Genomic DNA, 25,152 nt, shown 5'->3' with positions numbered 1-25,152 from the left:
TTCTTTTCTTTCTTTTCAGTTTCCAACTAGCAATAAGGAGGAAGAAAGTTAAATTATGTTAGGTTTCTTAGCTGTCCACTTTTAAGCAAAGGTGTTTAACCAGGAAACCCAGACAGCTGGGTGCTGCTGAGCACATAGGTGCTGCTCCCGTTCAGTGTTGCGTCTCTGTATTTCAGCCTCCTGCTTTCCTGCTTTTCTTCTCTCTTGATGAGCAGGGTGTGTGCTGCTGGGCTGTGCACAGGTGTGGTTTGTGTCAGTAGTTGTGAGATGTGACTGAGTGGAGGACCTGTGCCTCTGTAAGGGAGGTTGCTGCTGTGATGGGAGTCACAGCTGCCCATAAGGTTACCTGGTGTGTGTATGTATGTATCCAGGCTGTGTCAGAGGCTCTCAGTCTGCCTGGAAGTGGTTTGTACCTGCAGATACATAACAAGGGCAAGCAGAGCAGGATCTGAGGAGGAATTTCTTTGCTGACAGGGTTTTCAGGCATTGGAAGGGGCTGCCCAGGGAAGTGCTGGAGTCACCGTCCCTGGAGGGGTTTCACAGCTGGGTGGATGTTGCACTGAGGGCAATGGGCTGGTGGTTGAGGGCTCGGACAAAGGCTGCACTCCGTGAGCTTAAAGGTCTATTCCAGCTGAAACCATTCTATGATTCTATGCTGGGTCAGACCAAAGCTCCTAGCAGGGTGTTCTGCCTTTGACAATGGCCTACAGGATGTGCTTGTGAAAGTGTGTGTGATACTTAACCATAGCCTTCAATTTTATGCAGCTGAGTGTCTTCTGAGCTAGATATGCTGGCTCTGTGCCCAGTGACTCTTACTGGATTTCTTTTCCATTAAGGTGTTCAGTTTCTCTTGACTACATGTGTGGTGTTCTGATGCTCCCTGGGAGACACTTCCTTTGGTTGTGAGCCCTTCGTTTGAAGGCCCATCACCTTGGTTCATTTTGAAGTCTCATCCTGCTGTTCTGAGTGGTACCTCTAGTGCTTCCCCGAGTTTTTTGTGTTTGAAGAGGTGGTAAACAGTTGATATTCATCCATATTCTCCAGGTCACCAAGGATTTTATGGACAGTTGCCATATTCCCCCTCTGTCATGTCTTACTCAGCTTGATCAGTGCCAACTTGTCATACATGGAACCCCTTCCAGACCTTTCATCATCTTTCTTGCTGTTCTCTGCATCTTTTCCAGTTCTTTTGGGACAGAGACCAAAATTGCATGACTGTTCTTGAAAGGAGCAAGATTTGCAATAGCTAGCCTAGGGGCTGTGTTTTTTTTTCCTGGCCCTTTCATGCACAGAGATATTGTGTGATGTGGAGTGGGATATTCAATGTGATGAGTTCATGAGTTCTTCCAAGTGAAGAAAAGAATTAGAGCATTGAAAGGTGTGAACAGCATTAATCCTGACTTCAGCTGCTCATGGCCAGGAATATTATGTTAATCACTGCATGTTTGTGATTGTGTTAGCATCTATTTATTGTAATTTAAGGTAGATATTATGCTGTAAGGCCACAAAAATTATCATTCTACCTTCCTGTGCTTTGCCCAGGCACTCTCATTGCTTTGAATGACCAGTAACCACAGTTTGAATAGCCCAAACAGCCTTCTGGCAAGGTTGGAAGGTGGTCAGCAGGCTGAGCTGACTCTGTTCAATACAGGCATAAGAAGAGGAATACAGCATTAGTGAGCAGCACTGGATTGCAAATGTTTGGTCCATTCGCAAAAACAAGAGCTTTGGAGAAGAGAAACATCAAAACCTGACTACTGCATCCCCTTCCTCCAGAGAGCAGCAGCTCTTGCAGCTCTCCTGCAGATATGTATTATTCTTCCTCCTGTAACTGTTCTGGTCTTGAAGCTAACACAGTATAGGGGAGGACAGACATGTAGCCTTGTCTAGTTTCCACTACTTCAGCACAGATTCTGTATATCTACTCAAGGGAAGAAGGAAAGTGGAGACCTACTGGCTGCTAGTCACCTTTGCATATTATCAGGTATAGCAGCTTGTGCAGTCTTGCAGGGGCTTCACTTGGGAACTGTTAGGGAAGGAAAGTCAGTGTTGTAGTTAAAGCCCAAAAGTGAGACTGAATATTAAATACTCAGTCCTGCTTGTAGAGAGTCTGTCTGTAATTTTGCCAGGTCACTCCCCTGGCTTTACATCTCAGTCTCTAAAATGAGGATTATAATCCTTCCTTTCCCATGCTCTGCTTTTTCTTATCTATTTAAACATGAAGCCATTTGAGGCCAGGAGGCATTGTCCACATTCACACAGTACAAGCTCCTACCAACTATGGAGCCTCAGCTTTGCCTGAAAATTTACAGCTTTGCTGAAATACAAATGATAAGGCTGTCATCTGGTGTGAAGAAAAGTCTCTGAGCAAGATAATGTCTTGCCAGATGCTGTTGAGCATGTTCAGAGCTGTGCAAACCTGTCACCTCCCTGCAGCTCTAGGCACACACATAAATAATATTAAAACCTACCTTGATCAGCATCCAAATGTCAGCCTGGCTCTGCTGCACCCTTTGTCTTGTCCAAAACACCAGGCACAGCTAATTGTGTGCTCTGTCTTTGAAAGATTTCAGTAAGGTTACTCTAGATTAGTTCATCTTGGTCCCTGGAATGCCCTTTTCCAGCCACCCTCAGCATCAGTGGTATTTGCTTCTGAGATCAAAGCAGCCTTTCCCTCTTGGTCCCTTACTGTCAAGGTGATGTTCCAAGTCACATACCTCAAAGGTTCACAGGGTGAGCTGATATGCTTCTGTCTTCTCATATGAGTTATGGGTTCTATTATTAATTGCATAGTTTAACACTGGGAACCTATGACAGCACAGAAAGGAAAAAAAATAACTTCACCAGTAGGTTTGAACCTATCTCAGCCCTCCACTCTGCTTAGCAGATCTATGCCCAAATAGCTGTGAACGATCCAGGTTACTGCTGCACCATCCCCTGGAGTATAAGGGCTCATAGGAAAAGCCTAAAGACTGATGCTCTCTCAGAAAGTCCTGCAGCAAAGCATGTATAAACAGAGCTCTTTGCTTCAGCATTTCAAGGTGAAAAGTGAAGCAAGTAAGTTCCAAAAGACATATTCTCTTGGGACCAACTGCTCTGTCCTGGATGGAGCTACAGATGGGAGATCTTCTGCCTGCTCCTAAAAGGTGCACTTTAATTAGAACCTCTTTAGAAGAGCTTAAATGTTGTGTAGGGGACTCTCACAATCAGATAATTGGCAAGATTATAGCAGCTTCAGCAGCAGCAGGGCAGCTGGGCTGTTTGAAAGGCAGATAGCCCTTCCAGAACAGTGAGCTGTTGGTGCAGAGAAGCAGAGCTAAGCTCTTGAAACCTGACAGTTTTGGGAGCAGGAATACTGAACCAAATGGGACAAAACTGTTCAAGGTCTTATTTTGCAGATAGACAAGTATCTCAGCTTCCAGTCAGGAAAGTAGCTGTAAACAGGTGAGTTACTGTGGCAGCTACTAAGAATAGGAAAAGTTTGATTTGGAAAGCCAAAACTACTACACAGATATTCGTTGCTAGTTATATTCTGCCTCACTTGTTCAGCAAGCATCTTCTGTAGGGAAAGTTTTCTCTGGACACTGGTCTTGCTTGTGCCTTGGCAGGTGACATCTTAACAGATCTTGTTTGCTTTTTCTTTGTCAGTCATAAGGGACACCCTCCTGTGATGATGTGTGTCTGTGTTTATAATGCAAAACCTGTAACAGAATGTGTAGCAATGCAAAAACTACCAGGTTAGCATTGCTTGGGTTTATCAGCACCTGTTAGATGAGATTAAATTGCCTGTTTAATGAAATAGGAGCAAAGCAGAAAAAGAAGATGACAGTGTTTCAGCTTTTGCATGGAGTCAGGGACTTCATTGCACTGATGGCAAGTAGTGCATGTGCTGGATCAGACCCTCTGTGGGACAGTGTTCTGCCTGCTTCTCTTGTTGATGGTGCTGTGGCCTCCCCTGTACTTGCCTTTGGTGAGGCTGAACCTCGAATACTGTGTCCAGTTTTGGGCCCCTCTCTCCAAGGATACTGAGGTGCTGGGGAGGATCCAGAGGCGGGTACCAAGCTGGGAAAGGGTTTGGAGCATGTCTCAGATGAGGAAAGGCTTGAAGGATCTAGGGCTGTTCAGCCTGGATTAAATAAGGCTCAGGGGAGTGTTGGTCTGTTCCGCCTAGTGACAAGCAATAGAACAGGAGGAAACAGCCTCAATTGCACCAGGGGAGACTGAGGCTGGCTCTGAGGAGGAATTTCTTTGCTGCCAGGGCTGTCAGGCATTGGAAAGGGCTGCCCAGGGAGGTGCTGGAGTCACCGTCTCTGGAGGGGTTTCAGAGCCCCATGGATGTACTGAGGGAAGTGGGCTGGTGGTTGATGGGGCTGGGTCAGAGGCTGCACTCCATGAGCTTAAAGGCCTCTTCCAGCTGAACTAATTCTAATGTTGATGTTACAGCGTTTCTCTGTGATGCTGATGTTACTTCCTGTGATGTTACAATATCCTTCATTCTTCTAGTGCAGCTGTTGAGGGGGCTGTTCAGTTACTTAGTTCTCTAAAGATCTTGGGTAGCCTTGTTGAACTTCCTGAGGTTCATGAAGCCAGTTTCTCCATAATGCACCAGTGAGAGCTCAGACCTCTGAAATGCACACAGAGCTTTCCACATCAGTCACCAGACATGCTGTATTGAAGAGCATCAGTGTTCATTTGTTACCTCTTGAAGCAGTACTTGCTTGGTGGGGGGAGAAAAAAAGGTGATTGCAAATATTTCACCTGAGTGAAATATTTCACCTGAGAAGAGAGGTGTTCAGCTGAGGATAGAACTGCACTGCTTGGACAACCCTGAGTCTTTTGTCCTGAATTCAGAGAGTTTTTAAGTCTGAGAAAATGACAGTTTTCTTTTCTTGCATGTCTGTTGGAAGCTCAACAGCTAATCCAGCTTGAGACAGTACCTGTAAGGCTGGGGATGTCCGGTTGGTTATCACGAGCACACTAACTGCTCTTTCAGAATAACTGTTCTGTTATTTTTCTTCTCCAAATGGGAAGAGGGGAAAAAAAGCCTTGTCTGACTTGGGATCTCAGCAGTGACTTCTACACAGTGTGACTGTAACTGAGCCAAGTTTAAACCAACAGGCTCAATAGCTGGTAAAAGCACTGAATGAAGAATTCATTGCAAATTGCAAAACATGCCCGGGAGAACAGGTAAATTAGCCCTTGGGGAGCTTCTGCTGTCAGGAAGGAAGAGTTGCTATGGATGTGTCAATAGTGCAGTGCTGACATCAGTGTGAATTGTGGGCACATCCTTGGGTTGTTGATACAAGGTGTTTGCTCTCTTTCTTATTGATGTACAACAGCTTCTTTCTATGGAAATTGTTGCCTATGTTGGTGTTACTCAAGGCCCTGTGATTGGGCACCAGTCCATAGGAACAGCATCCTCTGGATCACATTGTGAGGGTGATGACATTCTTCATCCTCTCTTCACTAGTACAGATACAACTTGCCTAAGAAGTTGTCGTGCAGTGCATTAGTGTGATAGGCCTTCAAGATTGGTGTCACAGAGTCCTGGAATGGTGGATGCTGGAAAGGACCTCTGGGGCTCACCTTGGCTATCTCCCATGCTCAAGTGGGGCCACCTAGAGCACTTGCCTGGGACCATGTCCTAGTAGCTTTTGCATGTCTACCACAGCATCCCTGGGCAGCCTGTGCAGTGCTCAGTCACCCTTACTGGGAAAAAGTGTTTCCTGATGTTCAGAGGGAACCTCCTGTGTGTCAGTTTGTGCCCAGTGTCTCTGGTCCTGTCACTGGGTGCCACTGAAGACAGCCTTGCACTATCCTCTATGCACCCTTCCTTTGGTATTCAGATACACTGATGGGATGCCCCTCAGCCAGGTTCTCCCATTTCCAGTTCCATCAGCCCTTCCTCATACAAGAGCTGCTCCAGTCCCTCATTCATCTTAGTGGCCCTTTGCTGGAGTCTCTCCAGTATGACCACACCTCTCTTGTCCTGGGGAGCCCAGAACTGGGCGCAACCACTGGTTTGGCCTCACCAGTGCTGGGTCAAAGGGAAGACTCTCCCCTCCTTACCTGCTGGCACTGCTTTGCCTGATGCAGCCCAGGTTACTGTTAGCTTCTGTGCAGCAAGGACACGTTTCTGGCTCACATTCAACCTGGTGTCCACCAGAACTCCCAGGTCCTGTTTCTGCCAAACTGCAGGGTAGCTGGTTGGCTCTTTGTGACGTGCTCAGGCGCTGACTAGGAACTCAGGACTCTGATTGAGAAGCTGAAGCATCCCAGTTGCTGGTTAAGCAGTTTCTGTGTATGTCCTGGAGATAGGCAGTGATATTTTGAATGAAATGTGCAGGGTATTCCTGGGCATGTTTTGGAGTGCCTACAAGATGTACATTAGCACAGTGTCATTTAATCCCCAGGAAAGCCTAGAATCTGTTCTTTGGAAGAATAGCTCTAACAAGAAGAGGAAATGAAAATGCTTCTCTTGCCATTGTATAATCAGAAATCAACCTGCCCTAAGAGTGTAAACTAAAGAGAAAGAAACTTCCTTTAATATGATTTTGTCTTCACAATTCACAATGAAGCAGAACTTTCCCATGCACATCAGCACTTTTCTGTGTTTGATCAGAGTGAGCTGGGTCAGCCTTGTCAGTTTTCCTTTTAGTTCTCAGTAAAATTCATGCAATTTTGCCAAGAGGTAAATCCTTTCAAGTCCCAGGAAGAGTTAAGAACCTGTAGAGTCTTAATGAGGCTGCATAATTAAAAAGATCTGTCATCTTTCTGCATTCATCTTGCTGACATGAATTCATGTTGCTCAGGTAGATTCTTACATTGCCAGATCAATAAATGCTGACATCCAGCAATTCTCTGTACTTGGTCTCCTGGAGCACATGCCAAACCAAGTCTTTAGTTCTTTTGCTCATACACAGGTTTTTTAATGCTTAAATTAACATTACACAACAATTTATTGTACAGGTTTGAGTTTTAGGTAACACACACCTCCCAGCCCTACAGCTGCACTAAGTATATTGTGAAGCTTTGGTTATGATAATGGCTTTAAGAGGTTACCTGTTGTTGGAGTTGCTTTTGCTGTACAGACATCATCCCTTGTAACCTGTGTGACTGAAGACAGAGTATTGGTGTGACTGGACATAAACACGAGGCTGCAGGTGGTCGGTGATGTTCTAGAAGCCTTGAACAAGTCCAATCCCCTGCAGTCTAAGTACAATAACACAGGAATATAGCACAGTCCCAGTTTTTTATGTGAGGCTGGTGAAAGCAGAAGCAGTGCAGATGATCCTGCAGCCAGTAGAACAAGCCCATGTTTGCTGTCATTACAGATACCTTGTAAGGGTCTGGTGTGGCTCCAGTTTCACATGACTCCTGCATGGATCCTCGTTGCCGTCTCTGAGCCACTCAATAAATTAAAAGTGTTTCAACTGCATTTTGCATTTCTTGACAGTGCTGGAAGGGGAAAATTTTATTCAAGTGTTGCCTGACTTCATTTTGGCAGTTTAGATCTGAACAGGTCCTCAACCAAATCCATTCATATCCACCTTTTGTTCTCTAGCAGCCTGAGCTCACCTTTCTCCATGTCTTCTGAAATGCCAGTTGTGCCGTCTTCCTGCTGCACTGCACTTGCCTCTATCCTGTGGTGTGTCTGCTTCTGGCCTGGCACCTTTTCCATCTGTCCCTTTGGCTTTGTTTGGATGAAATCTGTGTAAATCTATGTTTTCTGTGCTCAGGCTTGCAGCAGCCATTTCCCTTGAGTGGATGACGTTAGCTTCTGCTCTACCTTGTGATGATGTAAAACACCTGGTGCCAGTTGAGCAGTGTAAAATGAGGCTGCCCATGGCTCTGAACCCCCACTCTTTTTCCTAACCAGCTCACTGGAGGCTCAGCCCTTCCTAGGAAAGCAGATCATCTCTTCTCAGAAAGGAGAGACTCTTGGGGCAGTATCTCTCCTTTGGCAGAGGACAGTGATGGATTCCTAGTCTCTGAAGCAGCAGCGTCTGTAACACTGGAGGCATGTGAGATGCTTCCTGGCAGTTTGTTGTCTGTATTGCTGGAAACAACCTTGCCAGGTGTGTGAGCAGCCCAAGGCCAAGCTGGACAGCACCACTGCCTCTGCTGATAGCCGTGTCCAGTGCTTGACAGCACCTTTACTGGGCACTTCTGTTCCCTCTAAAACAAGCTTTTGGACTCGAGCCATCTTGATGGATGCAGTTCCTTGGCTTGTGTTTCACAGGAGGTCATTCTGACTGGTAGAAAAGCCCTTTTTGGCATTAAAATCTGTGTCTCTACAAGGTTTCTCATCAACTAAATAGAACTTGAAAATTGCTCCTGACTCTCAGGTGCACCAGGAGATTGCTTCAAACAATCACCATCCCTGGAGCTATTGCAAAGCCATGGGGCTGAGGTGCTGAGGGCCGTGGGTTAATGGTGGGCTGGGCAGGGTGAGGGGAGGGCTGGGACTCCATCATCTTTAGGGTCTTTTCCAACCAAATCGATTCCATGATTCCAAGTGGTTTGTGTGTGCAGGATGTGAGCTCAGGGCTTTGCCACACCTCCACCATGTCCATACCATAGGGGTTTTTTCTTTCCTAATTGAATTTCTGTGTATTAAATTTAGAGTTTGGTTGATTTATGTTTTGTCTAAAAGGGAAAATCTCCCTTCTGTAGGATAATTACTTGGGGAAGTTTCTCCTCAACTTCTTGCTTCACATCATAGGAGTGTGCAGCTTAATTGTAACCAACAGGCATCCTGTTCCTGAACCTCCCAGGCAGCTCAGGGCAGCACTTCTTGCACAAGCTGCTGCTTCTTAAAATGTTTTAGGTGTTATTTAGCCAGGGTGAGACAACCAAACTAATCAATGCTGTTCTGCTCATAGGTTTTGACAGCTAATTAAGTTCTAAGACTTGTGATACAGCTTGGAGAAGATAGGTTTAAGTATGTCATTTCTAGTGCAGGCAGCTCTAGTTTTACTGTTTTAGTATTTCTGCCAATGAAGTGTTGCCTGAAGTGCCTGAGAGTCTACAGAATTAGCTCACAGAAAGCCTTCTGTCGTGCTCAACTTGAAGCTAAAATGTTCCCAAAAGTTGAAATGACTAAGATCAATCCATGGCTGAGCTGTCTGTCACCATATGGTAGACACATACCAAACCAAAAGATGAAGTCCTCCTGTATTTTGGGGATCTGTTTCTCATCCTCAGAAAATCCAGTGGGAGTGGGTTGATTTACAGAGTTTGATAAAAAGATATGTTATTGTCCTGTGGTAGTTAAGCTTGGCTTGGTTTAACACAGGTTGTATGTTTTTTCCATTTTCTGTGTTGAAATTGTTTCACTGGAAGATGCAAATGAACAAAACCTTCCACTTTCTTGGCTTTATTTTCATTTTCTCTTGCTTAGATGGTATCTCCGAATGTTGTGTGAAATGTTTTCTGTCCTCTGCAGGGTAGTCATAAACTGAAGGGATATATTTTTTTAGTCTTGTTGTACTTGCTGGTGTTTGACTGTGCTTTGCAGTCCCCTGGAGAGCCAGTCTCTTCTCAGCTGGTCCCCTAGGTGCCTCTGATGGGGAAGGGAGTCAGGGAGACTTGTGTATAGGAACGAGTCTCCCATTGCTAAAATTCATCAAGATGAATTCCGTCCTTCCTTCCATGTTGCTGTTGATGTGTTTGATTGGGTTGAAGGGATTTCTTTATGCTCTCTGGATTTTTGTTTCTCATGTTCCTCTTGACAGTAACAGAGTCTTTTCTCTTTCCAGGGTGACTGTTGGATCTGTATGGAGCTCATGTCTACCTCGTTTGATAAGTTTTACAAATATGTATATAGTGTATTAGATGATGTTATTCCAGAAGAAATCCTAGGCAAAATCACTTTAGCTGTGAGTATTTTTTGCTAAAGCCTTTTGTGTATGTTCTTGAAGCTAATGTGAAAAATTGAGATCTCTTTCCCTCACACATGAGAACTGGTTGATCTGTGTGTGACAGAACTGCTGCTGTTGTGTTGCACCACACTTCCAGTGATCCTTGAGGATGCTCTGACTTTTCCACAGCATGCTGCATGATGGAAAAGCAGGTCTGGGGTCTGTAATCAGCTCACAGAGAGACCCCAGGAGCATCTTCCTGCTCTGTCTGCTTAAACATAGGCATCAACAGGAGAGGCTGCAGCCCCCTCCTCAGGGATTGCTTCACGTGCCTGGGTGGTGGCATCAGTGGAAGCTGAGTGCAGGCTCTCCCATTCCAAGGAAGGTGTCTAAACTAGATGAGCTGTCTCTCCTTGCCCTGCTTGTAATTGAACAAGGGGTGGGACATTTATAGTCAAGACATGTGAACCCCACCAAAGCATCTGAGAGTAAGGGTCTGGTCTCATTGAGTTGCCTGTCCCCTCCCTCTCGTCAGTTGGTGCCTGGGTGTGTGCGCTGAGTTCCCATCTTGTGATGACTTTGGTGGTGAAGTGAGATGAATCCCATGAGGGTATCTGCAGCCCTGCAGGAAAGATTGACTTTCATGACATGACATATTTATAGCAGTAGTACCTCAGCACAGTTAATGCTCTTCTCCCTGATCCTGGAGTTCCGAAAGTTTAATAGTCACAGGAATCTTAACAACATTGCTCATTTTTCATCTGTTGTTCTTTCCTAGACTGTGAAAGCACTAAACCACTTAAAAGAAAACTTGAAAATCATTCACAGAGGTGAGTTCATGTCTTTTCTTGCCTGTGAAAATAATTGCAAGAACTTTGATTGGAAGCAAAGGTCACTTGAAGTGTAATCAGCACGTGCACTACCGCCAGCCTGAGCACAGGTCTTGCACAAGTGCGTCCCAGTGGCTGTTTCATCTATCTGTGTGATCTCAAGGTGGTTGGGTGTCTGCCTCTGGGCATGTGGCATCTTTGGGACTGGCTCCTTCTCCTCTTGCTCCTAGTTGGGATCCTCTGAGGCCACGAGCATATCTGGTTGCCGCCTGGGCTGAGGGGGCCATGGAGGCTGCACCGTGCTGCCAGTGTCAGTTCTCTGCAGCTGCTCTTCTTGAAACTGAAACCTCCAGCCATGACTTAACTGGTTGAAATTTCTTTCACTTACAGACATCAAACCTTCCAATATTCTTCTGGACAGAAATGGGAATATTAAGCTCTGTGACTTCGGCATTAGCGGACAGCTCGTGGACTCCATCGCCAAAACGCGGGACGCGGGGTGCCGGCCGTACATGGCGGTGAGTGGGGATGGGGTGGGCACTGGGCAGCTGCTGTGCCCACAGGCTCTGCAGGGTCTCACTCTCCTCCTGCAGACCTGCCTCAGCACAGCCACTCCTGGCACCTGACTGCAGTGTCAACCCTTTTCCCGTGGGATGTGCATCCGCTTCCCAGAGGAAACCGAGCTCTGACTCACACGCTGCTGCCGGCAGCGTCAGCAAAGACATCGAGGCTGTGGCAAAGGCAGATCCTCTGGGTTCCTCTACCACAGACCTGGAAGTCCTGCTTGATAAATAAACTAACCATGAGCCAGCAATGTGTCCTCATGACCAAGAAGGCCAATGGCATCCTGGGATGCATCATGAAGAGTGTGGCCAGCAGATCGAGGGAGGTTCTGCTCCTCCTCTGCTCTGCCCTACTGAGGCCTCATCTGGAGTCCTGTGTCCAGTTCTGGGCTCCCCAGCTCAAGAGGGACAGGGAACTGCTGGAGGGAAGCCAGTTAAGGACTAGCAAGATGCTGAGGAGTTGGAATGTCTCTGTGAGGAGGAAAAGCTGCAGGACCTGGGGCTGTTTAGTCTGGAGAAGAGGTGATGGAGGGGGTATCTCATTAATAGTTGCAAATACCTCACTGGTGGGTGTCAGGAGGTTGAGGCATCCTTTTTTTTATTGTATCAGCAACAGGACAGGGGGTGATGGGATGAAGCTGGAACACAAAAAGTTCCATTTAAACATAAGAAAGCACTATTTTACTGTGAGGCGAGGGAGCCCTGGCCCAGGCTGCCCAGGGAGGGTGTGGAGGCTCCTTCCATGGAGGTCTTCAAGACCTGCCTGGACACATTCCTGTGTGACCTGATCTAGGTGGGAGCTGCTTCTGCAGGGAGTTGGACTAGATGATCTTTAAAGGTCCCTTCCAACCCCCACCATTCTGTGATTCTGTGATTCCCTGCTGCAGAGAGCTGCTCTGTGCTTCCAGCAGCGCCTGCTCACACTCCAAGCACAGCATGCAGGGGGAGGCAGTGCTGTCTGGGTGCAGGCTTTTCTTGGGCTGCGAGAAATCCGTTTGCTACGGTAAGATTAGGTCACAGGAGTTATTGCAGAGCAGAACTGGAGTGATTTTTTTGCAAACTATTTTCATTCCAGAGTGTGCCATAACTTAATTCCAGGAGAATGTGTTTCTGGAGAGCAGTGGTAGGAGAGCAGCTGCGTGGAAATTGCTCAGGCTGAGCCCTGGCTCCTGGGAGTCTGTCCTGATTGTTTGCTTCCCTCCCCCTCCCAGGGAGAAAAGTTGTGATGGTGATTTTCAAAGCCCTCTGAGGATTTTAAACACTTCTGTACATCAGGTTGCTTTGAAAATGCATCTCTTGGTTTCAAACAAGCTGGGGGTGCCTTGTGCAGGGAGCTGTGTATCTGCTGCTGTCAGTGTGGCTATGTTTAACTCTTACAGCTTATCTTATGGCTCTGTGTACTGAAGAATACTATTTTCTGAAAAAAAATTCCCATGTTTTCTCATAAAACCTACCACCAAGGAAGCAAAACAGGGAAATCTCTCACTTCTAAGGTACAATGCCCATCTGATCAGGTAACAGCTCTCGTGTGGCTTTTAACTGACTGTGGTGTCCAAGGCAAAACCTGTCTGCCCTGATTCTGATCTGTGCAAACACAAGAGTCTGAATTTTTGAGCATTTCACCTTTTCTTTGCACTGTCCTCATAGCAGACCTAGTTACTCAATGAGCTGAACAGAGTAGTACAGAAGAGATCTGCTACTGGAGGCCAGTGCTGTGGTACAGCAAAGTCTGAGCAAGCTCCAGATCAGTGTAACATGGTGACTGGGAAACTGTTTAAACAAAGACCTTGTGAGGCTGGAGAGGATGGCAGGGATATGTCTGTGCTCTGAGCACACGTGTTGCTCTCTGCAGGGAAGACAATGGGCCAGAGCTGCCCAATTTGTTGTGCTGGTGGGACATGAGATCCTGGGAGCCAGTGCAGCCTGAGCTGGTCTGCCCTGAGGCTGGATGTTTGCATCTCACACTGCAGTTGTGGCTGTTGTTGACTTTTCTCTCTTCTCTGAGGTGTGTATTGGGTCTATAAACAGGACTGTTGTAAAACTTCTCTCCTTTTCCCTTCCCAAGTGGGCTATAACTACAGGATTACTGTTCCTACTGAACTGTGGATAGATGGTTGTCTTTGCTCAGGCTGTTGATTTAGTTACCACATGACAGTTACTGCTGTGCTGTTTCATTTCCACTGGGACTTGGGAGGGTGAAGGCTTCTGATAGCCCCTTGGTTTTCCTCCCTGTGTGTGCATCTGCACTCTGCTCCTTGTGCATCATCATCACCAGCTCCAGGCTCTGTTGGATTTTTTTAAGTGAGCAAAAGCATTTTAGTTCAGTTTGTGGTTTTAAGAGCCTTGGCATGGTACACTGTTTGTGGGATGAGCCAGCAGCTGGCAAGCAGTGTGGGAGAGACAGCTGGCCCCTTCCCTTCTGCTGCCTGGACTCAGTGACTCCTCTCCAAGTACATGAGCATTTCCACATACTGGGAAGGCTGGGAAGTGGGGAGATGTCCCCAGCATGCAGACACACCTGCCAACTCTTTCTCCAAGCCATGGTTTATGCCTTTAGTGATGATAAAACCTGAGTATGTGGGAAGGAGTCAGGCCACTCACACTCCTTTTGAAAGGAAAACAGGAGTGGATTTTGCAGTGCAAAATAGGCAAAAGGCACAAGCTATGTTCAGCCAGAGAGTCTGACAAGGGCTGCTGGATGATGCTCCCAGATGATGACTCTGCAGTAATTCTTGCAGCACGAGCACTTGCCCACGGAAGGAACCCAATAATGCCATGTCCACTGGAGCTGAGTCCCCACATGCCATTGGTAACAGGAACATTGGATGTGAGCCAGTCTGACTGTCTGATTAGGCAGCAGGAGCCACATCCAGCTGCCAAACCAGTACTGTGTGGTTTGTTAGTGCTGTCACAGAGCCTTGGAGCTGCCAGTGCTGGAGAAGTTGCCTTGAATACCCCTGTGATGGTTGAGTTGAAATGAAGATGTCAGTGTTGGTGCCTTGTGTCTACCAAGATACTGAAAGGACTGGAGCATCTCTCTGATGAGGAAAGGCTGTGGGACCTGGGGTTGTTCAGCCTGGAGAAGGCTGAGAGGGGCCCTTATCAATGCTGATTGTACCTTAAGGGCAGGTGTCAGGAGGATGGGGTCAGTCTTTGTTCTGTGGTGGCCAGTGACAGGACAAGGGGTAACAGGCACAGGCTGGAACACTGGAGGCTCCACTGGAACAGGAGGAGAAACTCCTTTGGTGTTGAGGTGCAGGATGTTTCCAAAGTTTGCCTGTTGGTTACACAATAAGGCTGTGGAAAAGTAACTGAGCTCCCTACAATTCAATCTTTTGTAACTTTAAGGACTTCTTGAGCACCCTCACCAAAAGTGCAGCCTCTCAGTGAGCTTCTGTGACAGTTATTTAGTGGAGCTGAAACAATACCTTAACAGCTCTCTAAAACTGCCTCTGCAGAGCTCAGCCCTCCTAATGTGGTTAGAGTTATTGGAAGACAATGGTGGGGATGGCAGTGAGGGGATGTGCCAAGCTCAGGGTACAGGAGGGTGAACTTCCAAAACAACTCCAAACAGGGAAGGCCTCCAAAGGTGCCTCTTCAAATGCTGGAGAATGTGCCGTGGTGCCCATGAAGTTGTCCATTAATTATGCCCCAATACACTCCTTCTGAGTAAGTCTCGTTTCAGTGGATGGCTGGGGGCTCTCTACTACATTTGCAGATACAGAGGTCACTTGTCACACATTCTTTTCCCAGTAGGTACTTCCTGACTCTAATGTAGTCACCTCTTAAGCTTTTCTTTGAGGAGATTAGGGACTGAGCAGCTTATGCCCTTAAGGCAGATGGGTTTGTGTTTTATATCTATGCTGTAAACCCCCATATTTTAGCATCCTTTTACAAACATAGGCCCTGAAATGGAGCAAACTTGCAGTGTTTGTCTCACCTGTAGAGTGTATAACAAGAGCAGCAACCCCTAGCACATCACCCCAGCTACACACCTTTAATGGTGAAGCTGCTCTGGGATTTCATGCTCCCCTGGCCTTTTCTGGGAGCCTGTGTCATGCCAGAGTGCAGCTTTTTCTGTGTCTGGCTGAGTTGAGTCAGCATCCAACCAGAGCCCAGCTTACCAAATGTTCACATCACACTGGTTCTTTGGGAACCCTTATTTATCACACTAGCAGTGTTTTTATAACGTGCAGAATTTAGCAGCACGACTTCTGTGTGGTTTTGGATAATACAAGCAGCAGGCCAGGGAAGGTCCAGTGACAAATCCTGTCTTTCCTGCTCAATAGAGTCCTAACAACAGTTCCACAATGAACTCATATCAGTGAAGCCTTTTGCTAATGCAAATTGTGGTTGCTTGTTCTTGTTGCAGTCCAGACAATGCACTGCACTAGGCCAAGTTTATTACAGCCACACATTTACCTTTGTTAACAAGATGAACAAGGTCATCAGGAAGATGCTGTGCCAAGCCCCACAGGGCCTTGTTGCTTTCATCAATGTTCTTGCCAATCTTTCTGTGCTGAGTGAGTGTCCCTGGTCCCCTGGCCCATCACTTTCCTGCTGTGGAGATGGAGGAATTGAAAGGCTGTGAGGAAAGGCAGCTGGGAGGGGTGGCAGTGCCCTGCCCTGCAAGGGAAACCGGCGTCCCCACCTGGAAAATGCTGCTGGAGAAGTTTTGGAATGAAACATTCTCTCAGAGCAAAAAGGAAATAGGAGGGGAGGAAAGGCCATTCTCTAGAAACATGATCTGTGCTGATAATCTCTGTGCAGCCCTGGGCTTTGTGGCTGACCTGGGTGAGGGGGAGGGACAGGAAATCAAAGAACAGAGGGGATTTTGGAAGGAATGTCTGAATTCAGAAGTCCCAGCAGGGATGAATGTTTCAGCTGAAGCATTTTTTTGGACAGTGCTACTCTTCTCTCCCATGTAGGTACTGAAGTGCTCACAGAGATAGTTACTGCTGCTTTCCTAGAGGTGGTAGACTGAGGAGCAGGGGGCAGTGGCAGGTCCACACAGCCAGCAAAGGGAGAAAGAGCTCTTGTTATCCACTCCCCTTTCAGCTCTTCCACCCTTCACACTGGGTGCACTCTGCTGTGTCACACCGTGGCTGAGGAGACGTGTCCCCTCCTGCAGCCAGGCCAGGCTGCTGCAAGGCTGGTGCTGCCATACAGGCCCGAGAAAACAAAGTAGAAACAGATTTTTCATCAGTCACACAGTACTGGAGAAGAGGGATGTAACTTTAGAAAAGGCTCTCCCAGCACAGTGTGCCTGCAGTGCCTTGCTTGCTCATGTGAGTGACTCATCTGTGCTCTTAGGTCAAGGCTTTTGCAGCTCTGAGATCCCTTCTGTGAGCTCCCACGTGCCCAGGAGGAGATTCAGAAAGCTTATTTGGCTTCATTGCACAGAGTTGAGAATTAGAACCTCATCAACTTTGTTGTGTGGTGGCCAGTGACAGGACAAGGGATAAGGGGCACAGACTGGAACACAGGAAGCTCCACTGGCACAGAAGGAGAAAGTCCTTTGGTGCTAAGGTGAGGGAGCCCTGGCACAGGCTGCCCAGGGAGGGTGTGGAGGCTCCTTCTCAGGAGGCCTTCAAGACCTACCTGGACATCTTCCTGTGTGACCTGATCTAGGGGGGTTGGACCAGATGATCTCTAAAGGTCCCTTCCAACCCCAACCATTCTATGATTGTGTGAAGGCTGAAGGGAGCCCTGTGTGCATCTGTCCCTGGGTCACTGCATGTGTTTGCTTCACTGGGGTTTGGAGGAGAGGCAGGGCCAGTGCTGCCCGCTTCTTCTCATTTTTCAGTCAAGATGCTGTTGCTTGGGTGGCTGCTGAAACAGAGAGAAGCCCCGTGGCAGGCTGTACCCTTCTTTGGTGCATTCCCAGCCTGCACATCCAGGCTGGGTGTCCATCTCAGCCACGTCCTGCCCTCGCTGGTGCTGGGCTGGCACTGACTCGGTGTCTGTGCTGTGAGTTGCTCCCGTGGTGTCTCCATGGAAAATTCCCAGGATTCTTCCTGCTCCCTATTTAGATGGGATTTATTTTGGTCCATCCTGCTTTCCCTTTAACTGTGCCACCACGGTTTAGGGCCAAGTCCCAGTTGCTCTCTGGCTGGTCGGTGGGTGCTTCGGAGGCGTTGTGTCTCACCAGTGCCACCTGCCTCACCAGCCCCTGGGACACGCAGCCCTTCCGTGCCTCCTGCCCTGCCCAGAGGACCCAGCTCCATGCAGTCTGTCCTGCTTTCAGCTGGGATAGAGTTAATCTCCTTCCCAGTAGCTGCTACAGGGCTGTAGTTTGGGGTTGTTGGTAACAGAGGGGTGTTTGGTTATGGCTCAACAGTGCTGCACAGCATCACAGTGTTTGCTTCTCAACCTGGCAGTGAGTGAACTGGGGGGAGAAGCTGGGATGAAGCCAGTGAAGATGGGAGGGACCATGGCCAGGACAGCCCACCCCAACTAGCCACAGGGCTATTCCATACCACAGACCATCATGCCCAGTACAGAAACTGGGGGGGTTGGCCAGGAGAGGGGGAATTGCTGCTTGGTCAGCAGATGAGGAGCAACTGCACTGGGCAGCACTTGGCTTGTTCTTGAGGTTTGTCTCAATTACTATTACTATACCTCATTCTTCTTACTGTATTTTGGCTTAGTTATTACACTTGTTCTTATCTTAGCCCATGAGTTTGGATTTTCTTTTCCCATTCCCCTCCCCATGCCAGGGGAGCTGTGGGGAGGGGGAGGGAGTGAGTGGCTGTGTGGGGCTGCATTGCCCCTGAGCTGGAACCATGACAGTCCCACATTTCACTGTGCTGGGTGGAAAGCGAGTCCTTCTGCAGCCTGTGAACTGCTCTACCATGCTGTGGGTTGTCCCCATGGCTCTGCAGTGTGGGGGACCAGCACTGGCAAAGTCAGTGGCCCTGTGCTGTCTGGTGACAGCCTCTAGCCATGTGCAGGGCTGAGCACTACTGATAGAGCCACAGAAGCTCAGAATGGTTTGGGTTGGGAAGGACCTCTGAAGACCATTAATCTAATCCAGCCCTTAGTGCCACTCACTAGACCAGATTGCTCAAAGGTCCCTTCCAACCCTCACCATTCTGTGATTCTGTAACAATGATTCAAACTGCTTGTACAAAAGGGAAGGAAAAAAGACTGTGCTGAATTCCCATTTCAGGTCACCTTTTACACTGTACCCCCATAAGACGAGTGTTTGGTTCCTTTAGATGTGTCTCTGCCAGGGTTGGATGTCTGTCCCAGCCACACATTTGCCTCCAGAGCTGTGCCATGCTCTGCCCAGAGGGACAAACAGAGTTTTTTCTAAGTTGGCAGGTTCTGCTCCTTCCTTCCTGCATGACACAGTGTTTGACTGGTCCTTCTTCCCATTTCAGCCTGAGAGGATAGATCCCAGTGCATCCAGGCAAGGCTACGACGTCCGCTCAGACGTCTGGAGCTTGGGGATCACACTGGTGAGTATGGGCTGAGCCCCTGCTGCCTGGGGTGCTGGGTGTTGTGGTGTGGTGGGGCAGGTTGGTGGCCAACAGGGGCATGAGCAAAGGCCAGCACTGATGTGAATGAGGTGGGCACCTCTTGGCCCAGACACAATAGAAGTGCCTTTGAGGCAGATGGCTCTCCCGATCCCTGAGGGTACATGGAGCTGCAGCTGTGTTTTGCAGAAAGAGAGATGTAAGCAGGGAAGAGGTGTTGGATCATAAATGAATTTTGTCTTCAGAATCTCAGCTGAGGAGGGATGGTGAGTGTGGTGATGCAGCTGGTGTAAATAAGCTTCTCACAGCCCTGGCATGTGGTGTTGTTCAGCTCTGCAGTTAATCCTGATCCCACTTGCTGATTCCTCTCTGGCTTAACCACAGCACTGCTGGGTGCACACACTGCTGAACTGAAAAGACCTTCCCTTCTCAAGGGAAGAGAAAACAAAAGCAATAAGTATGAACCAGTCACTTCTGTTTTCCCCACTGGCTCTCATTTTGGTTGTCCTGCAGGGAGCTGGGCTCGATCCTGTGGGCCTCTCCCAACTGGAGTTACTCTATGATTGATTGTGAGATTCTCATTCTCCATTTTCTCCAGTGGTTGCTAGGGTGCTTGGGAAGGGGCTGGAGGGTGTCACTCTCCTGCTTTTGAACACCTTATTATAGCTGGTGGAGGAGAAGACCATCAATGTGAAAGCCATGGCATAGCCAGGGTAAAGCTGGAGGAGCTCTGAAGGTGGGCAGCAGAACTTACTGTTGGGTGAAGCTTTCCTCCTCTCAGCTGAGCTTTGTATAGGGAATAGGAGGAAGAATGTTATCTTAGACCTCCTTTTGGGAGTTCAGGGTCCTTGCAGGCCTGTTGTTACCCAGACTCAAGCTCCCCTGTGTAACCTGCCTGCTGCTGTTGCTGTGTCTCTGCAGTACGAGCTGGCCACGGGGCGATTCCCCTACCCCAAGTGGAACAGTGTGTTTGACCAGTTGACACAAGTAGTAAAAGGAGACCCACCACAGCTGAGTAACTCAGAGGAAAGAGAGTTCTCCCCGAGTTTCATCAACTTTGTCAACTTGTGGTAAGTGTTTCTTACTGAAAGCACTTGGAGTTGGCTTGTTCTGTCATTGCTGGGTGTTTGGCAAGGGACACCTGCCAAGGACTCAGCCTTGTGTCACACCCTTGCACCAACATGAGGGTGAGGAGCATGTTCAAACCTCCAGACTTCCTGGGTCAGACAATGAACTGCTGTTGAGTAGCAAAAGCCTGGGGTGAGGATGTCTGTGCAGCAGCTGTGGGATGTGCTGCCCTCTGCCCCACATCACAGGACAGCACCCGTGTCCCTGTGCATCTCCCACTCGTTTGAGGCCAGACTGTTGTAGTGCTGGAGCTGGAGAAAGGTCTGGCCACAGCCTGTGGGGATGGAATTGCAGCTGTTGGGAATTGGGCTTAACTGGGGGTGTTCAGCCTGGAGGAGGCTTAGGAGAGACATGAGCACTCTGCAACTCCCTGACAGGCTGCAGTGAGCTGGGGGTCAGTCTCTGCTCCCAAGTAACAAGTGACAGGACAAGAGCAAATGGCTTCTAGTTGCCCCAGGAGAGGTTGAGGTTGGAGCTGAGGCAGAACTGTTTCCCTGAGAGGGGTGTCACCCCTGTGCCAGGCTGCCCAGGGAGCTGGGGGAGTGCCCAGCCCTGGAGGGATCCCAAAGCCGTGGAGCTGAGGTGCTGAGGACCAGGGGTTAGTGGTGGGCTGGGCAGGGTGAGGGAAGGGCTGGGACTTGATGGGCTTAAGGGTCTTTTCCAACCAAGCCAGTTCCATGATGCCATGTGTCTGTGCTCATTCACAGCATAAGAATGTTTTCTAGAAAACAGAAGGCCCCAAGTCCCACAGTGACAGCAGTGCTCTCAGCATCGTGTCCTGTCTACGTTTGCTCTTGATGTCTGTAACAGTTTCCTCAATCCCCCTTTTCCTAATTCTCTTTCTGCTTTTTTCAGCCTTACAAAGGACGAGTCCAAAAGGCCAAAGTATAAAGAGCTTCTGGTGAGTGCAAAGTGTGGCTGCCCACGTGGCTCTGCTGCTCACACCTCCAGGGTCATTCCTTGTCTTCTCAGCCCATTGAGGCAGAATGTTCAGCTCCACAGCCTGGGGAGGAGCAGCATCCCATGCCCCTGGCAGTGTCCCTACACAAACACAGGAGGTCTGCATAGGGGAAATGCCCCACTGGGGCAGATGAGTGATCCCTGAGGTGGGCAGGCTTGGGCAGGAACATGCTGTGTGGTGCCATGTGAATGTTGCCTTTGCCCAAGATGCAGGAACCCTGATGGGCTGTTGTCCAGGACTGTCACATGTAAATGCCTCCAAGCACAGAATGAGATAGGGAGTGCTCAAGCGAAAGGGAGACATAGAAGAGCACAGCTGTGGGGAAAGGCACTATCAGAGCCTGTCTGTGGTGGGGGATCCTAAAGGAGGGAAGGCAGCAATGCTTCTGGGCTAGCTAAGTCACATTTGGCAGCTGTGCACCTTTAAGGAGTTCTGGGCATCTGGAAGGGGATGTGTGTGACTGTGCCCCGGGGCCCTGAGGGTATTTGCTGGGAGTTTGCCTGATGCCCTGGCCCAGAGTCACCGTGTCACTGTCTTCCAGCAGCTCTGAGTTAGGTCCAGCTCCTGGGTAGAGCAGAAGGTCAGGGTTCAGGAGAACTGTGTTTGGGTCCTGATCTCCCGTTTGACCTCCACAAGCCACGTCTCCCTGTCACTCCTGTTCCCTGTTACTGACAAGGAAGTGTTTCAGTAGATGTCCATGCTCCAGAGGAGCCAGGTGCTGCCTCCTGCTCCTGGAGCTCTGACCCACCTCCATTCTGCACATTGGGGATCCCTGTGTAAAAGCCATGGACCAAGCTACGTCCTGTTGTCCTGCAGCCACCACTCACCCTCGTGTTCTTGCATCAGGCAGACCCATACACTGAGCTTTTATCTGAGTGACCATAACCTTGATGTTTTTCTGTCTTGATTCCAGAAACATCCCTTCATCCTGATGTATGAGGAACGCACAGTGGATGTTGCATGCTATGTTTGTAAAATCCTGGATCAAATGCCAGCAACTCCCAGCTCTCCAATGTATGTGGATTGATATTGCTGCTACATCAACCTCTAGAAAACAAGGGCTGAGAGAAAACGAGCTGTAAAAGAATCTTCATCACATATTGCAGTGTTTTTAATGCTCGCCCAGACACCATGTGCAATAATATTGGTGTTATTTCCATCCTGTCTGTATACTGTTGTCACATATAAAGTGCATCCCTGTAATACCTGATCACACAGTGTTAGTGTTGGTCAAAGAGAGACCTCATCTTGCTCTTTTGTGGACATATTCATGAAATGTGGAAATAAGTACATTTATTTGTTGACCGTGATTGGATAGCACCTAAAAATTCATTTCTAGACTCAAACCTTGGAGACTTCTCAGCAGCTACTGGAAAGATACTATTTTTTTCTTCTCTCTCAAACTCTTCCAATTGTTGTTTCAAGTAATAATAAAAAAAAAAGCAAACAAACAAAAGTTAGGCGTTGTCTGTCTGAACATTAAAGAGACTCGATGCCTGCAGGGAGAAGAACTTGCTTAACCAACGAGATGCTTTTGCCTTCTGGAGCTGGAAAGGCAAAGGAGAGTTTTATTCTTCACAAAGTGCAATAGATTTACTGCTATGAAATTCTGTTGCTTTACAGTCGCAGTGTAACTTTCTGGGGACAGTGTGCTCAGCTGAACTTCCTGTCAAAGAGAGATGGTGTTAAATATAGTGAATATGTCTTTACCAAAAATATGTTGAGTTGAAAAAAAAGCTAACATTAAACTATTCAGAGATGGGACATAATGTATTCTTTCTCCTTTTACCAAGCCAGCCACTCTTCACTCTTAACTAGGTGTCCTGTAAATTGTTACCTGGTAAGATAAGACCTTTGACCTGAAGAATTATTAAACTACTCGATTGAATTTAACCTGCTTGTGACCTGGTTTCTGGCTGCACAGTGCTCACCCCCGCTGCCCTTGCTTTGGCTCCAGCAAGTGCCACGTTCACACAGGCTGCAGCTGTCCTCAAGAGCCACAAACCAATGTCATTTCTGTTCAGTATCTCTCCTCTTCTTCCTTGACCCCAGCCCTGGGACCTCCTGGCCCATTTTCCCTCACAGGACAAGACCTTGGTGCTTCCTTCTCACGGGACAGGGGCTGTGGCCTGTGGTGGGCTCTGTGCATGCCCTGCTGTGAGCTCGGCCTGGCTTCTGGGGACTCTGCTCATCACTCTCTGGGCACCTTTAACCTCTCCTCTGTGACCTGCTGTAGCTCTGGTACTGCAGCCCTCTGCAGCAAACCTCCCTGATAGTTTGGTGCAGAGAGAGATGAGGGAGTGTCTAAAAATCTTGCGTGCTTTTAGCTGCCTCAGCGGGGCCATGCAAGCTGTCATCTTTGCCCCTTTGCTGAGTAAGAAGGTGAGACGAGTCTCTGTTTTTATAACATTGCTGTATTTTTCAAGGATTCTTTTTTCCAGAACTTTTTTTTTCCCCAAACACTGGATTTTCAGGCATCTAGTGGCGTACCAGGGGTGAAATGGAGGCTGCCGCTTGCTTAAGTTCCAGCGTGAGCTGTCTGGGCACGTAGTAGGATTTCAGTGATGTCTGAGCAACCTGCTGTCAGAGCTCTGCACCAGAACTGGACCCAGGAGGTGGAGGAGCTGTGATGGATGTTGTGGGAGTGGAAGCACAGCAGCACTGGCAGCATCCCCAAGAAAGGGCTTCTCATGCTGAACTGGGGCCACCCCATACACAGGGGGCTGGGGCAGGAGCTCTGGAGACCAGTCCCTGCCCCAGCTGCCGCTGCCCCTGCTGCCCCCTGGGTTTGAGGGAGCCCAGGCTGGGAGTGCTCAGCCCATGGAGGCTGATGGGGTCCCTCAGGGCAGGGAGGTGTCGTCCCCCTGCCCGTCCCACACTGTGTTCTTCAGGTGGGCGTGTGGGCCTTGTTCCTCAGGCCTGGCAGTCACCAGGGTTTATGGCTGTCACCCCAGTTTCTGAAGTACATGATCATTCCCAACAGCTCTGATTGATCACGTGGAAGGAGCAGTTGAATAGAGTGTGGGGGGTAGGCAAAGCTGTAATTCCCCACAGCCTTGGAGGCTTCAGCTCTGCCCAGGCCCAGCCGGTTCCCCTCACAGCCCTGAGCTGCCATGACAGCCCTGGGGTGCAACAGGCCCACGGCTGCTGCCTGAGGGGCTGAGCACACACAGACCCAGGGCTGCCCTGCTCAGTGCTCTGCCTCACGCCCACCTTCCAGACATTAAAGTCTGATTCACATCTCCCCACTGACAGGGAGCCCAAAAACCTTTCAGAGGGCTACCACTGAGAGAGAAACCAGCTTCCCTCCAACGCAAGGCTCGGGCTTGTTCTGCTCCTTCAGAACGCTCGGGGTCCCTTCTCTGGGACCCTTCTCATCTTCCTCAGCACCCCCAGTTTGCCAGCAGCAGGTGGGGAATGGTGCCAGCTGTGAGCAGACTGGGGTGAGGTGCATTGCTGTGGGTGCCTGTGCAGGACAGGTTTAACACATTAAACAGAGATTGTTAAAAACTATTAAGAGTGCACCAGTTATTGCAATGTATCTTTACTACAACAACAAAGGAAAAGGTGTATAGTGTTCAGAAGCTGTGAACATAGTGTAAGAACTGTACATTGTGAACTCTGGTCTTTTCTTTTTACTTGTAACATAGAAAAAATGTGTAAAAGTTACCCAAAGGCTGATGTGAAGGGATGTTGCCTTATTGTCTGTAAAATGGAGCTCAGGAGCACAACTGCTTCAAAGAGCTTCGGGATATTATATCCAGTACCTTGGTTTGACTTCCTCCTTGAGATATACATGGATCAGGGTGTTTATGTGATAGTTCTATCCTTCTGCCTGCAGGTCAGCTGTAATGAAATCAGGATGTGACTGTGAGCTCATTATTTTCATTCTGTAAGGCCAGGTGTGAAGGGGAAGGTCCATGGGAAGCTGTTGAAGTACTTGCCCTGCAGCCCTTGGTCCTGGGCAGAGGCAGCTATGCAGGAGAAGAGCTGCCTTCACCTCAGCTGACACCATGGTTAAAGAAACCCCACGAGTACAGGAGGTCCTGGGTGTATTTTCTTTCTCTGGAAGACTGCTGAGCCCTGTGTGCTGTTGGGGTGCCTCAGGTGAGCCCTGTTTGGTACACAGGGAGGTTCTGGTGGCTCAAGACTCCTTGTCCTGCGAGGAGGCCAGGTGGCTGTGCTCACCCTGGGCAAGGGGCTGCTGATGCTCACAGCTCACAGGGCTCTTGTTTGCAAGAGCAGCCAATGTCTGCAAAGTCCAGATGATCTGAGTGCCAGGTCCTGTGCAATTTCTACTGCTAAGCCTGGAATAAGTGTCCTCCT

General features: G+C 48.6%; 1 protein-coding gene across 3 annotated transcripts in view; it reads left to right on the top strand.

The window, feature by feature from the left end:
- Positions 1-22,704, top strand: part of MAP2K4 (mitogen-activated protein kinase kinase 4) — a 69,664-nt gene extending 46,960 nt beyond the window's left edge. For all 3 annotated transcript variants that reach the window (XM_062010918.1, XM_062010917.1, XM_062010919.1), the window contains exons 5-11: positions 9,762-9,881; positions 10,642-10,693; positions 11,084-11,211; positions 18,642-18,719; positions 19,659-19,807; positions 20,721-20,766; positions 21,740-22,704. In XM_062010918.1, the coding sequence (XP_061866902.1) occupies positions 9,762-9,881; positions 10,642-10,693; positions 11,084-11,211; positions 18,642-18,719; positions 19,659-19,807; positions 20,721-20,766; positions 21,740-21,853 (687 nt within the window). In that variant the 3' untranslated portion in view covers positions 21,854-22,704. The remainder of the gene's footprint in view (positions 1-9,761; positions 9,882-10,641; positions 10,694-11,083; positions 11,212-18,641; positions 18,720-19,658; positions 19,808-20,720; positions 20,767-21,739) is intronic.
- Positions 22,705-25,152: the final 2,448 nt, after the last annotated feature.

The sequence above is a fragment of the Colius striatus genome, chromosome 18, assembly GCF_028858725.1.
Source record: "Colius striatus isolate bColStr4 chromosome 18, bColStr4.1.hap1, whole genome shotgun sequence".
Taxonomy (NCBI): domain Eukaryota; kingdom Metazoa; phylum Chordata; class Aves; order Coliiformes; family Coliidae; genus Colius; species Colius striatus.
The sequence above is the reverse complement of the archived record's forward strand: the minus strand, read 5'-3'. Positions and strand labels throughout refer to the sequence as shown.